At 39.4% G+C, this 16,668-nt stretch overlaps 2 protein-coding genes and 1 pseudogene across 2 annotated transcripts; 2 read left to right on the plus strand and 1 right to left on the minus strand.

Moving 5' to 3' along the window:
* Positions 1-584: 584 nt before the first annotated feature.
* LOC121748070 (GTPase-activating protein gyp3-like) lies at positions 585-6,126 on the plus strand (the record flags this gene model as incomplete). The annotated part of the gene is made up of 17 exons (XM_042142279.1): positions 585-665; positions 883-1,617; positions 1,713-1,880; positions 2,150-2,263; positions 2,869-2,927; positions 3,109-3,175; positions 3,251-3,302; positions 3,391-3,483; positions 3,578-3,661; positions 3,731-4,155; positions 4,293-4,354; positions 4,707-4,776; positions 4,934-5,014; positions 5,120-5,200; positions 5,561-5,682; positions 5,818-5,866; positions 5,943-6,126. Coding segments are annotated over 16 exons (2,325 nt in total), but the record flags the coding sequence as incomplete, so codon positions are not given.
* A 414-nt stretch (positions 6,127-6,540) lies between these two features.
* LOC121746717 lies at positions 6,541-9,802 on the minus strand (annotated as a pseudogene).
* Positions 9,803-12,043: 2,241 nt separating this feature from the next.
* On the plus strand, positions 12,044-15,443 carry LOC121749708 (thioredoxin-like protein AAED1, chloroplastic). Its single transcript, XM_042144304.1, has 9 exons — positions 12,044-12,326; positions 12,656-12,797; positions 12,885-12,930; positions 13,221-13,280; positions 13,545-13,581; positions 14,172-14,251; positions 14,372-14,463; positions 14,948-15,008; positions 15,177-15,443. Exons 1-9 carry the CDS (start codon positions 12,119-12,121, stop codon positions 15,243-15,245), a joined length of 795 nt encoding a protein of 264 aa, XP_042000238.1. The 5' UTR covers positions 12,044-12,118; the 3' UTR covers positions 15,246-15,443.
* Positions 15,444-16,668: the final 1,225 nt, after the last annotated feature.

Consider the following 16,668-nt stretch of genomic DNA (forward strand, 5'->3'; position numbering starts at 1 on the left):
ACCAATCGATCACTACGGAAATGCAATATGCTTCAGCTGTATACGTGGGAAATTTTCAGCAATGTCAGCGAAGATTTGAGCTCGACACGTGTGGCTATTACCTGCGTTTCCGCGGAGTTCCGGATTCGAAATTTCAGGAAATTTTTAAGTTTTCCTGAGAGAGGTGAGATAGTCGTTGATGTTGAATCCTTAATCGCGTTTGATTTTGAAGTGTGAGAGTGAAAATTTGTTTATCGTCATCCAAGTTCAAATTTATAGGGTAGGATTTGGTGAAATAATTAGTGAGTTTATTATGTAGATATAGATCCGGAGTCGGATGAGGGAATGGTGGACAATGTTTTCATTGGGGGTGGGTTGATTGATTGAACAGGAGAGCGATATGGGCGGTGCTATTAGAATTATTGTGAAGTATGTTGTTGTCGTTGTTGAGCAAGCGTACATTATATGATGATTCTAGGTAAATTTATGATTGGCGTATTCTAGTGCGTGCTGATTAATTTAATTTCTGCTATAGCTTTACAAATACAATTAATGAGGATGTATGTATGATATGCAAACATACGCATGGGAGATGAAACAATTGAATTGTTGGCAGGGATTCATATGGATTTACTGTGAGGCCTCAACATGCCCATAGGTATCGAGAGTACTCCAATATCTACAAGGTGACCTTTTTTGGTGAAATGGCAATATGATTCAGTTTCCGTTTTGTTTTTGGTGGCTTGTAGTAGTTAAGTTATACTAATATTTTCTTATTAGAGAACCTGTGTGGATTTGATTTGTTATTTATCGCATGTGTTTGATAAACTTAAGAAAATTCTGTCAAGAAAAGTATAGTGCGGTCACTTGTGTTCCACTAAAAGTCTCCATGTGAAATTCCAGGAGGAAGAAGGGGAGAGATTGGCAAAATGGAGGGGATTTCTTGTGCAGCAAGAAGAGTCTACAAGGGCTAGTCATGCTAAGGAAGATGACACTGAACCTGTGGTCTCCGAGGTTACTGAGGAGCAACATGATCTCAGTCAAACAGCAAGTGAACCTCTGGTTTCCGAGGTTACAAAGGATCCACCTGCTCTCAGTCAAACAGCAAGTGAAAATGTGGTTTCCGAGGTTACAGAGGAGCTACGTGATCTCATTCAAACAGCAAGTGAGGAAAGGGAAGATTCGGCTGAACAGTCCGCTGCCATTTCTGAAGTCACTGCTGTTGAAAAGGTGAGCGGAGAAGATGGAAATTCAAGTGAAAAGAGGTCTGAGGGAAGTATACCTCCCAAGGAAGCTCCAAGTAACCAACATAGTAAGCCCCGTGAGGTGAAGACATGGGCTGATATTAGTTCATCACTAAATACCATTGACCATTTGATGAGTTTACGAATAAAGAAGAATGCGAACACGAAGCATGAAAAGATAAGGTGCGAAAATAATGACCTTCCATCAATAGACGAGGGAAGAGCAGATGGTGGAGGGTCTGAAGACGATAGTGAGAGAACTGATAGTGCAGAAGCTCCTACAGTAGAAACTAGTTCCAGTGATATACTACTACCCGCAGAATCCAGTTTTCCTTGGAAACAAGAACTAGCATCCCTTGTTCAATTAGGAGTACCCAGGGAACTTAGGGGGGAGGTACAGTTACACCGTTGCATCAAATGTGAGATTATTGACATCACTTTTCCAGCTCTAAAGCTTCTTCATATTTTTGCACTTACTTAATTGGGCAGGTGTGGCAAGCATTCGTTGGTGTTAGAACCCGCCGAGTGGACAGATATTACCAAGATTTGCTGGCTGTAGAATGTGATGCTGGTAGTGATGGCAAAGAGCATGATAAATCAGCATCTGAAGAGAAGAAAGGCAATTTGTCAGAAAAGTTGAAGAAGCAGATTGAGAAGGTCGTTAGCTGCATGGCTCCTGGACTTTATCGTTCAATCTTTTTGATTCGTAGGTGCTGCTTCTTTTAGGGTTCATCTAGGATGGTCTTCAATAGCAATACCCCGCCGGATGGATGCTTGAACTTTATTAACTTTGGAATAGAATTTTGTCCATTGTTGAACATCTTAGTTCTCTCTTCAAATTCTTGTCAACATCTATTACTAAAACTTATTTCTATCATGCCTTGTCATTATGTGTAAAGACTGATTTTCTTGTTCGCTTGCTGCAGGATCTGCCGCGAACATTTCCAGGCCATCCGGCATTAAATGAAACTGGCAGGAACTCATTACGGCGTGTGCTCTCAGCATATGCTCTGCATAACCCCTCAGTTGGGTATTGCCAGGTGACTTCCTGGTTTAGGTGTTATCGTATTTGGCATCAAATGACTAAGAAAAAAAGATAAAAAGTAATCTTGACAGAGATATGATATGAGGTGAAGCTTGAACACTGGGGAGGAAATTAGAAGCAAGATTGTAATTTATTTATTTAGCCATATGATTTACAAAATGTGCATGTTAGAAGATAAGTTTATGAGCTGAAGAGAGTGGAAAATATTGTCTATTATAATAAACAAAAATATGACTATTATAAGCACATACAGACAAGAGGATGCTATCTATATATATTTAAGATGGTAAAGTCACAAATTAGGAAACTGGGAGACAAATGTTATTTACAATGGATACTTCAGATGATTTCTGTTATCTGGATACTGTCAGAAATGTTGCATAAAGAAATTTAGTGCTACAAAAGCATAGATGAAAAAGATTACAAGACCTGTAAAAATATGGGAGAATGCAAGTTGTAGTAAGATTCTTCAGTTTGCATGAATAATAAGATGAAAATCTTGATCTTGTGTCTGCATCATTTAAGTCAAACTTCACTTAGAAATTTTTCTTGTTTTTATTTTAAAAATAAATTTTCATTCCTTGCTCTTTGTTACTCCAGGCAATGAATTTCTTTGCTGGCTTATTACTTCTGATGATGCCTGAGGAAAATGCTTTCTGGTAACTTTCAAGCTTTTACATCATCCTGTTTTGGAACTATATGAACTTTTATAACTTAGGAAGGGAAAAACATTAGAGCATCATCGTGTAGAGATCTTTTTATTTAAAACAACATATGATCATGCAGAAAATAGTACTGAATGAGTTAGTTTTTACCTAATAGTCTCTCATAACCTTTCAGGACACTGGTGGGTATAATCGATGATTATTTTGAAGGTTATTTCTCACAAGAAATGACAGAATCCCAGGTTTGTGTCTTAAGAATTATTATTTCAGGAATGTGCTCATGTTAATAGAAGCCTTAAATTTTTGTTACTTCATAGGTTGACCAACTTGTTTTTGAGGACTTGATGCGTGAAAGGTTTCCTAAACTAGGTTTGTCCTCTATAAAAAGCTTTTATCATATGGCTTCGTCACTCATATTAGATATACAAAGTCCGTCATCAATTCCAGTTCGCTGCAGTAAACCATCTTGATTACTTGGGAGTTGAAGTGGCATGGATGTCCGGGCCCTGGTTCCTCTCAATCTTTGTAAACACGCTTCCATGGGAAAGTGGTGTGTGCTTTTGATTGTTTTGCATAACAGGCTGAAATACATTATTTATTTCACAACATAGCTCAAACTCTACTCCATCTTGCCCTAATTTCAGTTCTTCGAGTGTGGGATGTGATCCTGTTTGAAGGGAACCGCGTCATGCTCTTTCGAACTGCGCTTGCTTTGATGGATTTATATGGTACACGTGTCATGTTTCCTGAATAATTTAAGTGAGACATATTGAATTATATTAGCTTTTGATCTACAGGACCTGCTCTAGTTACAACAAAGGATGCTGGAGATGTTATAACTTTATTGCAAACACTTACTGGTTCCACATTTGATAGCAGCCAACTTGTCTTAACTGCTTGTATGGGTTTCTTGACCATCACTGAAGATCGACTGCAGGAACGGAGACAGAAGCATAGGCCATCTGTAGTTTCGACATTCAACGAAAGAGCCAAAGGGTGCAAAAGCTTCAAAGATCCTAAAGGTCTCGCAACTAAGTTATACAGCTTCAAGCATGATCGTGGACAAATAGCAAAAGAAAATGAGATAGAAGCAGGCTTGAATGATAATATGGATTTAGGTGAAATCCCATGTTTGGAATCTCATTCTGCCAGCCTGGATGAGTATCTTAAAGGCATGACCATTGATTCCGAAGTAGATTCACTTCCAGATCTTCAGGAACAGGTAGTTTGTTATCTATTTGAGTAGCACCTACTTTTCTTCTGTTTTAGAGAACTCAAATGTTTGTGTGTGTTTACTGGAATTTACCATTAATATCACCTCTCAGTAAGAAATTCACCTTTTCAGTATATTTTCTTCAGGTGATTTGGTTAAAGGTTGAGCTCTGCAGGTTGCTAGAGGAAAAGAGATCGGCTATGCTCAGGTTAGTTGAAGAGAGAGAGTTTGGAATTCAGTTTTACTATTCATGTGTAATGTATTCTATTTTACTAGTACTAGTTTATACTATTCGATCAGAGCTGAAGCTTGGATGCTAAAGCGTTCAATTGGAAAAATTATTTCGTTGTTAACTGGCCACAGTCGTTGCATGTTGGCCCCATGTTTTTCCAGCAAGCCTTGGTGCTTTTTTTATACTTAAAGAGTTATATTGATCTTCCAAAAATCAATGATCAATCACTTATATTCCAATCATTTGCTGGTCATTTTCAATGACAATAAAAAATGTTGATCGTTCCCTTATTTTGAAATCACAGAAAAATGTGCTTCGTCTTTTGTAGGTCTGAAGAATTAGAATCTGCGTTTATAGAAATGGTTCAAGAAGATAATCGAATGGAACTAGCTGCAAAGGTATTTTACAATTATTCGTCTGTTAAATAGTACTTACTTCAAAGAAATCAAGAGGCATTCAATCAATCACGCTGTATATCTAGTTCAATTCAATTATTACCATTTAACAGAGATGCGTTTTCTAAGTACGCGTATGATTCCTCATATTTTTCTGCAGGTTGAGAAATTGGAGAAGGAGGTTGCTGACCTACGGCAGGTTCTGTCTGATAAGAAAGAAGGGGAGAAAGCAATGCTTGAGGTCATTATTCCCTCCTTTCTTTCAAACATTCAGCTACAGAGGCTGATACTCTTCTTGTCAGAGGTCATAGTTATGAGGGATTTTCCTTTTATATGGATTTTTTAGGTTCTAATGAATGTTGAGCAAGAACAGAGGATAGCCGATGAAGCTCGACGTTCTGCAGAACAACAGCTGCGCGCACTTCAGGTTCTATACAACGTTCACGTCCTCCGTTTTAACAGTAGGCTTACTTTGAGGATTTGTTATCTGGTGGTTAGATAGTTTATTTTGATGCATTAACAAGAGAAAGATGCATAAATCATATCACATCTCATCTCTTTAACTGGGATATATATTAATTTGCCATCCATTTAGTCACTTATAATCTCAATATAATCAAGGGACTTGGTTATCCCAAGTGATATGGAGAAAAGTTAATGTTAGGGCAAAAACGAAAAACCTTCCGTGATCCACATACATTACCAAAGTAAACAAGGCCTTAGGATTGTTTATTTTGCTCTGTTCTTCAAGACAAAATCAAATACTAATATATCTATGTATGCACAGGAAAAATATGACAAAGCCATGGGTGCCCTAGACGCTAAGGAGAAGCGGGTTGTTATGGCAGAGACTATGCTAGAAGCAACATTGCAATATGAATCTGGGCAAAGTAAAGCCTCTTCACCTAAGTGAGTAAGCACCCTGATCCACAGTGCATAAAATCTTTTACCATCTAAGAAAAGGGTCGTCTTCCTTGTGACGGAGGAAGTGTATCCTTGTTATCTAATCCCATTTTCTTACATCATAATTTATATATGTGCCAGTTCTACCAACAAGACTAGTCTACTCTCGTGAGGCCTTGGTTGGAGGAAGGTAAGTCTTAAATCTTCTTTGTCAAATACATATCTATGCGTGGGTGTAGGTGTAAACGATCGAACTATGCTGACAGGGGAAAGACGACACTGGCAATAACGTCCCCGACGATGCTGATGGCCACCAGCAAGATAGATGACAAGAAAGTTACAGAAACAATATACAATGCTCATACACTACAGTAGTTTTTTAACATCATCGTTTTTAAGTTTGTATGTGTACGATGAGGTAATAAACAATAGTTTGTACTCTTTCGGCAACCATGTTCTCTTTCAACTTTAATTTGATCGAAAATAGGCCAACACCGTGCATCGCAAAACTAGTCTTGTTACAAATTGAGTATCAACAGAAGGGTAAAAAAACGAACAAACTGAGTGTTTTCTTACAAAGTATCTCGAGCAGAGATCCTGCGTGTAATAGCATCCGACTCCAAAGATATCCCCAACTCGGGCGCTTATATTTTGTACCTGAGATCAACCACACCAACAACAACAATAATACGACATGTTTGAATAATCTTTTTTACGAGGATGATGAACAAACCAACCTTCTCTGGGCTCGGTCTACCCGGAGCAATAATCTTTTAACCATATTACTTGGATTAAATTTACATATATGTAACATGAATACATACATCCGGAAATAGAGAAACACCCAAGCATGTAACACTATGATGAAAGAATGGATATCCAATAGTAAGTATATCATTGTTTTATTATTACACATTTACACTTGAACAAGTGGGAAAAAAATGAACAAACTTGTTAAATAATCTTACAACAAAGTTGGAAATCTAAAAAGGGATTGTTCAGCATCACTACACTCTTAGTTTTCTTATTTTCCCCATGAAATAATAAGGTATTCTGTAAAAATATCAAAAGTTATGCTGTCTGCAAAATTTGAACTCCACATCCCAAGGAAACCTACACTGCAGCCGACTGTTTCTCCTCGTTTTCGTTGAGGTTCAGAGCTTCGAGCAGTTTTGGCAACGACTCCGGGATCCCACCGGGTATGACAAACTCGACCAGTTTCCTTGGCGACGGTAGAAGTCCTCCACTGGCTGGCTCTGCATTTGCCCAGATGGAAATCAATTGTGTAAAAGATGAAGTAGAATGAAATTCACAATTCTAAGAATCACAATGAGCAAGATCACAAGGTAAGACCGGACATCGGTTCCATATGAAAGTGTGGAATGACGTATAAGTGGGAGTCAACCTTTTACTGTCGACCATGATTTTGAGATAAGTTAGTGCTCCCTATTTTATATGTTTGTCAATTTGGTGCGGTGAATGTGGATCCAAACGGCCTACAGAAAGGCACTACCCAAAGGTGCGAACTACCCGAAGGTGCGACCAAAGGGGTGCCAAGAAGTTGGTCCAAAGGGAAACAAATGGATGTTGGGCCTACAACTTTGGGGTTTTCCACCGGGCGTGTGCACCTTCTGGTTCAAAAGGGGATGGATTGATACGAATCCCATATCCAAACGGCCTACGAAAAGGGCTGAAGGTGTGAGGGGTGCTACTGAAGATGTGGGCCCAAGGGGCAACAAATGGATGGCGTGCCATCCGTGGATATGGAATAACACATGGGTTTCACTTCACATGAAAGTATGGAATAGCATATTAGTGTGAGTCAACCATTCACCTTCGATCATGGTTTTGGGTTAAATTATGGCTCCCTAACTTATTTGTTTATCGGATATTCTCGGCTTTTGACCCACACAGTTACTTGCAAATTCAAAAGGGGAAACAAGTACCTTTTCAGTGTAGACGGCTAGCCTTTGCTTCACAACAGTTTCGGTATCATCAGAACGAGTTACGAGCTTTGAAGCACAGTGTGAAGGCAGGCGAAGGGGGTCCATATATATGTCCGGATTCCCGTTCTCTCCCTTGACATCAATTGTGGCCACGTTGAAGTTCTTCCCACATTCACTGCAAATCCTTCGTCCGATGCATTTATCTATTAGTACTTGTTCGGGGAGCTTCAGATTTACGACCAGATCAATGTCGGTTACATCATTTAGTATTTCCTGCATATTAGGGAAGGATCAAGTTACTCAGCATTTCAAGAGACGACTGATGAATTTCCTACTTTCTCCTATTTGATCACAGTTAAGAAATCACTTGAAGAAACGTGCGAATCGCACAAGAATCACGCGGTGAAGCAATTTCTGAACTAAATTTCGAGTGTTGAAGGACAATGCTTCGGGTGTTAGTACCCCTATCGTTCATTCATTCAGCCCAAACCTTTCTCTATTTAGCACATCTCTGATTTAATATACCCCATAAAACTGTGAAAAGAAGAATCACTCACCGCTTGTCTTACTGTTCGGGGAAAATCATCGAGTATGAATCCTGATTCTCCCTTCGATTCTCCTGACTCAAGCCTCTTCGACAATAAATTGATGATGATCTCATCGGATACCAGTTTGCCCTGGTTCACAATCTCCTTGAGCTGTAACAATACATCCAATAGTTCAGCTACGAACCAAAACACAGCACAAACTCATCTCACTAAAGAAACATACACAGAAACAACACAACATGGGAGATTCGGTTTTGCAGCAAGCTGTAAACTTTAAGACTCAAATATCATACATAACTCAAATAACAAAACACAAGCATCTGAATTCTATGGTCTTCTCAATTCAATCATATGAATCCTGATTCTCCCTTCGACTCTACGACTCAAGCCTCTTCGACAACAAACCAATAATGAACTCATTGGTTACCAGTTTTCACTGGTTCACAATCTCCTAGAGTTTCAACAATACATCTGATAGTTCAGACACGCAACTACGAACCAAAACACAGCATAAATTCTCATCTCACTAACAATTAACAAAACATAAACCAAAAAAACACAGCATGAAAGATTCTATTTTGCAGCAAGTCGTAAACTTTATCATTGAGCAATGAGCATCACACACTTACCACAAAAAATTAATGAATCCACAATCCAGTCATTACTATTCATCAAAATGTCATTTTTCAACTATTTTTAACACATCTCAAACTTCACATATTCACAATATATTCAAATATCCTAACCAAAATACAACAAAATTTCTCACGTCTCACTAAAACAGAAACAACACATTGTCTGAGAATCGCAGCAAGCTGTAAACTTTATCATTAAGCTTCACACTTTAACCACAAATAAATACTCCAGATAAATCCACATTTCAGTCATTACTATTCACTAATTTTTTCAACTACATTTTCAACACATCTCTAATTATACATATACACAAATAAAATTCAAATATCCCAATTTTCATTTTTGTGATACTCCAAAGGAGTATCCCAAATATCATACACTACATAACTCAAATCACTACACATTTACCATAAAATATCAATGAATCCACAATTTATTCACTACTATTCACTGAAATGTCACCTCTTCAACTGCAAATTCCACAAATTCCACAATAACTTCAATTATCCCAATTCACAATTTCTGTAATTGAACACAACACAACACAACACAACACAACACAACACGCATTTGAATTCCACGATCTCACTCAATCCAATCACGCAAAGACCAGAACCTAACCACATCAAAAACACAACAGACCTGCTTCGACATAGGACCGGAGGAATTGAGCTCTTCGCGGACGAGATCGCCGGTGGCGATGTGCGGGACGCCGAGGAGAACCGAGAGGCGGCTGGCGTACGTGCCTTTCCCGACGCCGGGGCACCCGAGGAACACCACTGGACGTTCCTGCCCTTGGGATCCAAGCGGGGAGGGGGCGGCTGGGGTTTGAATTCGGTCGCGGCGGCAGAGGAGAGGGACCTCCGGATCGAAAATGCCGCGGAGGAGGATCGGAAGAGGCGGGTAATGGCCGCCATTTAGCGGTGGTGGAGACGGCGGTGCGCTCCGAGCTGAATCGAGAAGGATAAATCGAAAGCGAAGCGTTGGAGAAGAGAAATAAATGTGAAGTGTTAGAGCATCTCCAGTGGGCGGATGTCCACTAGGACATCCACTAGGACATCCCAAAAACACCTCCTGCCACGTCACTAGGACTTCCCATCCCACTGTCACGTCACTAGGACATCCCCTGCACAATCCGCCCTTCCCATCGCCCTTCCCACTAGGACATCCCGCAATAAAAAAAAATCACAATAATTTAATTACATAAAAACGAAATTATAATTTTGACACAGAATAAAAACTGAATTATAATTTTAATTACATAAAAACTGAATTTAATTACATAAAAAAATAAATAAAAAAATTAATTACGGGACGTCCGACCCGGACGTCCTACCCTCGCCACAGTGGCGGACGTCCGCCCGCCCGTCGCCCGCATGTCCGAGGACACCCGACGTCCTCACGGGACGTCCGTATCCGATCATCGACGCCACAATGGCGGACGTCCCGGTCGCCCGTCGGCACGTCCGACCGGATGTCCGACCGGACGTCCGCCATTGGAGATGCTCTTAGGCTTTGCGTTTTACGAAGTGGGTAATGCGGCGGAGAATCTTTTCGTGATTCCCATTAGATTCGGATATATATATATTTTTTTTATTTTAGTATTTTTTGTTTTGAGCAAAGGTGTACCGAATTCGAAATGCGACTAATCCTGCTCGACCAGATTTGAATTGCTTTGCTCGACTGGGTTCGGTGGATATATAATTTTTAAATCATGCATAGCTTTTCTAACATTAGCATTTACTTCTTCCGTCTCACTTTAGGAGTATCGGTTTATCATTTTTGGGTGTCCCACTTTAGGAGTTTCGGTTGAAATATTCCATAAAATGATATTAAGTCTCACATTCCATTAAGAGCATCTCCAATGGTGGAGGACATCCAATAGCCCTCACATAGCCTTCCCACTGCCACATCATCAGCACTAAAATCCTCCTGCCACATCATCTGGACATGCAACTGGACATCCAATAGCCCTCACATAGCATTCCCATAGCCTATCCACATCACTAATAACAATTATATAATTTAATTTACAATCGTAGCAACATACGGAATTTAATTTACGAGACAAATACGGGAAAATTGAATAATACTATTAAAATTTAAAAAAGTACAATAATTTTTAAAAAAGTACATTAATTTAAAAAAAATTACAAAAATTAAAAAGTACAATAAAAAAATTACATAAAAAATCACTCCTCGCCTCTGTCCTCGCCTCCGTCGTCGCCCAGCCCTTCGTCGTCGCCGCCGCCGCCTCCGTCGCCACCAACGTCGCGGCTACTCCTGCCGGTATCCCTCTGAAACCCCTCCAATTCTTCACGCATGCTCCGGAGCAATACGCGAAGATAAGCCTTCTCCTCGGGGTCCACCGCCGTCCGGAAGTCGGCTAACGTCTTCACCATTTGAGCGCGCGTTTGTTGACGCGCGAAGAATTTGAGCTCCTCGGTGGACCTGCCGAGGGGGGATGCCGACTGGACCTCCTGGGACCTCAAAGTGCCCCCCGCATCCCGTTGCGCCCTCCTTTGGCCAATCGGGCGAGGTCGGCGACCGAACGAACGAGGGGTCGGGACCACCTGGGCCGTCTCGGGGAGGTCGTGGGAACCACCGCTGCTGCCGCTATACTCACCGGTATAGTTCAGTTTCTGTTTCTTCGGCCAGCCAGCGTCGACACCTGCCCGGAATTTCTCCGACTTGTTGAGCACAAAGCGCGTATATATAGTGTTTCGGAAAATTTTAAAAAAAAATTAAAAATCTGACGCTGATCCGGGGCCTACAATGACGCCGTGAGGATCGGCGTCAGCCCAAGAATCGGCGTGGGCACGCCGATTTCGACGACGCCGCTCGCAATGGTTGGCGTCAGCACCGGCGTCCGCAAAAAATCGGCGTGCCGGTGCCGACGCCGCCATTGGAGATGCTCTAACCTTTTTTTTCTATTCACATTTTATTATAAAATTAATATAAAAAAATAGGACTCATATTCCACCATTTTTTTTCAACCAACTTTTATTTACATTTCTTAAAATAAGCTCAATTGGGAGTATGTACTTAGTTTTCCATTTTTTTGGATGTTCGATTCGTATTCCCTTTCGATTGCGAAGTTCTAGGTCTCCTCAAAAAATTAGGAGAAACAAAATGTACTACTAATAATAATGAGAGTATCAAATTTTAAAACAAACCAAAAAAAATAGCAACAAATTTTAAATATATATGTGAAAATGAAGTTTTCAAAGTATCTGCAACGGCGGCAATATAAAAACCATATATACTGATATCGTTACAGAAAGGCCACGTGTCAGCTAAGGTTATTTACCCATGGCTGCATCTCTCGGCACAACCACCGCGCACGGCGTCGCCGCCGCATCTTGTAAAGCTTTTACGCCCCATTACTCGCCTAACAACGTTCTCACGAATCCGTCGCGCCGTCTCTGCCGTGAATTCCCTCTCCTTCGCGCCAAATTAGCCTCCCACAACTCGCACCCACGGTGTTGTATCAGTCCCTCCGCCGTCTCCAATTCTACAGGTAAGCTTCACTCCGAAATCATAGCTCGACGCTTCCATTTTGTTATCAATGGGCTCGTGCAGTGTTCGGTTTTAGGAATTTGGAGCTTGGTTAGAATTTTGTTATAGCAGACGTAGAAGATTCACTACGTTGGAGATGTAATCAATCGCTAATTTAAAATAGGAAGTAGGAATCAATCAATTGAATGTGTGCTTTATCATCAATCATAGAAGTATTTGCCTAAAGTAGGTCTATCTCTGTAGAGGTTCAGTTGAGGAATAAGAATTTGAGCCAATTTATCTCAAAGTTGAACTGAAATTGTGGTGGTTGTGAATGATAATGAAAAGCAGGGGCTGGGACTTCGGCTGTGACTGATGCTACCACCGACTTGCTGGAAAGCGTGATAGTCTACGACTTGAATGGAAATGGAATCCCCATTTCTGACTTGTGGAAAGATAGGAAGGCTGTGGTAGCATTTGCTCGTCATTTCGGGTGATTTTTGTGAATCTTTGCGCTCCGATTTTCTGCTATATTTTGCAGACACGAGTTACTTTTTCTTTTTATATTTGGCTGTTGCAGATGTGTTCTCTGTCGAACAAGGGCAGCCTACCTGGCTTCTGGAAAGGTGAATTGCGTCTCGACTGGCTTGTTGATTCCCTGCTTGCTTGTGTTGTAGGAGTATTCTTTAGTACCTCAAGCCCTTGTCATGGAACTATTTGTTGGAGTCACTGTATAACATACTCTTTCTTCATCTTCAATTTATTTTCCCTAATTTTTCATTTCAAGTTGTCATGATTCATTTAATTAGACTGAGAGCATTTTGAGTTTCTAATATAGTTGAGAAATTTAGTTTTTGCATGATTAGAACTGAGTGTCACCTTTTTCATTTGGCAGAATTTTGTGCTTGTTTGACAGGATACCATGGACGCTGCTGGTGTGGCGCTTGTTATTATTGGGCCTGGCAGTGTTGATCAGGTATGTATCCTTTCTCGGACCTTTCCCTACAGGCACACGCGGTAAAAGGCTCCTAGTGTTCGCACTTCAGATCCTATTCAGCAAGCCCTTTCATTTTTTCTTTTGTGAATGAGAATTTAATTTCCATCCACGATGTGATTTCTCTTGCAACGCTATTTACCCTCCCGATGTCTTTTGACTCTCTGTTCTCCTTCTGAGAGTTTGTTGGTTGGCTTAAATAGTTAATACAGTATATTGTTGTACTGATTAGCACTGTGGTGGCAGGCAAAAGTTTTCTCAGAGCAAACAAATTTCAAAGGAGGTGTGTTTCGAAATTTATTTTACATTGAATCGTGCTATAGGACTTTTCTCTTTTCATTTTAGTGTGTGTCAATCTAGAATATAAAGTTGAATGAACAAATTAGTATGATTGATATTTTGGGGAAAAGTATTTATGTTTATTAATGGAGTTAATTAGCTATCAATATATTATACTGGTAGATATCTTCACTTGTTGCAAACCTCATGCATTGGCTCATAACGTCAACCATACAAATAAGCATTATGGAAAAAGAAGGTTTAGAAGCATTTTAAAATAGTGTCCCACATATTAAGATAAATGATGATTGCTCTGTCTTGTGAATTCCTGGTTTAGTAGATGCTTCTATTTAATTATTCTAGGAATATATCATACTCTTGTTTATTATAAATAAAGTAGACTGTACTATGTAAATTGTAAAGAACCATCAATGAAAATTAGTGAACAATTCAGTTTCAATTCTTATATCTTTGATCTGATTAGTCCCAATAAGATTTCAGAATCCAGATTAATCTGCAAAACATGTCATTCCATTTCCCTCGACTGATCAGAATATTTCCACATAAAACATGTTTCTCTTTTTTTGTTTATAGAGGTATATGCAGACCCTAGTCATGCATCGTACGACGCACTGAATTTTGTCTCTGGTGTTACCACCACATTTACTCCCCGGGTATGGTGACACTTTAATCCCTGTGATTATGACTTCTATTTCTACACAAGTAGTTAACAGCTGCATGAGTTAGTTCATTGCAGCCTGCATGTGAGGTCTATATACATCTTTTGTTCTCAGGCTGGTTTAAAAATAATACAAGCGTACCTTGACGGATATCGACAAGACTGGGAGCTTTCGTTTGAGAAGGATACCCGGACAAGAGGTGGCTGGTAAGTTGCCCACCTGGAAAATGCGTAAAAGTTGCATCTAACTTACTTCGTTTATTTAGTGTGCAAATTTCATGGGCATAACGTTTCTATTTCACATTCTGAATTAATGCATGTGAATTGAACTCTAGAACTTTGACAGTGTCTCTTAATTGTAAAGTTTTACCAAAACAAAAGGGCAACACGACAAGTTTAGCAAGAAAGCGATTGCTTTGATCACTTTGTCCGATAAACTGTAGATGTATTGTGGCTGTGTATTTTCTTGGTGGGAAGTAATACAAGTGACTGCCATTAATTATTCTTCTTTTGATTTGTATTTTTAATTTCTGTTTCTTGTACAATCCCTCTATGTGATTGTGAAATGATTACTGAATGGAAGTTAGTCCAAAAACTATTTTCATGCATCTCATTATTTATCTTATAGAAATTTAATACTTTTGAGGTTCTGTTCTTGGAAATTTTGAATTATTTGTTGTTAATTTTGTAGGAGGCAAGGTGGAATCATCGTTGCAGGCCCCGGCAAACATAACATCTCATATATCCACAAGGTTAAACCCCTTTTCATCCTCTATCTACGAAATTTGTAGCTGAAAATGAAACTTTCCATGGCTCGGAATTTGATTTTAAAACATTTGAATTTTCGTTATTGACTGTTTCTACACAAACTACACCCTCGACTAGTCGCTTATGCTATGCAGAATGTTGGGTTTACGCAGGACAAAGAAGCAGGAGATGACCCAGAGATACAAGAGATCTTGAAGGCCTGCTGTGTTCAAGACAATTGAGAAGCATACCGTGAGTCCTTTTCACAGTATTATATAGATGTCTAGTAAAAAATATATCTGTATATACACACATCCGAAGTTAAAATACTAGGAGTACATCTATAATCTATTGTTGTCTCAGTTGTCTATGGAATCAAGTTATGTTATTGAAGCTTGTTCTTTTAATCTAATATAATAGAAGATCAATGTGGTTCCTCATTTATTTAGTCCGATTGACTCGGGCTCGGGCTCGGGCTCTGACTTGTGGTTAGCACATTCCAATGGGACATCACTAGGCCTGGAAAACAGAAGGGTTGGACTATATATTTCGTAGACTCAGAAAAATTGAATTAGTTCGATTAGTTCATTCTAATTGTGAAATTGTCTTTTTTTAAAAAAATTGGAATGCACTTTTTTTTCCTTTTGAAATGATCTGCATTGTCTAAAATATGTAAATCGTTTGAATTTGATTTGAAATGGCTATAGAATGACTTGGTTATACCCCTGTAATAACCTAAAACGGCTACGAAATAAACTTAATTCTCTCAAATTGCATTATACTACTATATTAATAAAATGATTTTATGACCCTCAAATTAACTAAAACAATCTAAAATGATTTTAATGTTTTTAAAATTAGAAAATTCTAAAATAAAATATGATCCATCTATTTTTTATCTAATGATTGAGCTTTATTGTCTAGTATGTAGTACTATTTTGATTTAATTATTCGTAAAATCACTACCAAAATGATATATTCAGTGAGGATAATAGAAAGAAAATATGGTAAATAACTAAATAAAGAATAAAGCAAAAAGAGGAAGATAGTAGAAGAGATTAAAGGAATTAATTTCTTAGAGATGTATCACTTGATATTGTACTAAAATTACTAAGCACTTAGAGCATCCACGATGGCGGCTAGCGGACCGGCTAGCCGATTCCCGGCGATGGCCGGTCCGCTCGCCGAACCATTGCAGGCGGCGAGCGGCAAATCGGAGAGAAAATCGACGAGCGCACGCCGATGCGCTCGCCGATCGGCTGGCTGCCATTGCAAGCTCCCGATCGGCGAGCGATCGGCTAGCTCAATTTTTTTTAAAATTTTTCGAAACACTATATATACGCGATATGTATGTCTATATTTCGATCTCAACTTTGAACCAGAAATCGATCATAAGAAGAAGCTGAAGACGAAGAGTCGTGTCTCTTCGTTTTCAAATTATTACAAATTAGTCCTTCAACTTTCGGAAATTACGTTTCCGGATGAATTTTCTGTACAACAACTTTAATGGAAATAAAAAATTCTCAAGCTGACTAGGTCAGCTCGACCCCAGCTAGGGGCGCTGACCCCGAACCCCGTCTAATCATAACGAATTCAAATAAGTGTACACTCCGCACTTCCAACTTATTTTATGTCTCATTATGATCATATTGATCAATCAAGTTA

This window comes from Salvia splendens, chromosome 9 (genome assembly GCF_004379255.2).
Source record: "Salvia splendens isolate huo1 chromosome 9, SspV2, whole genome shotgun sequence".
NCBI classification, from domain to species: Eukaryota; Viridiplantae; Streptophyta; class Magnoliopsida; order Lamiales; family Lamiaceae; genus Salvia; species Salvia splendens.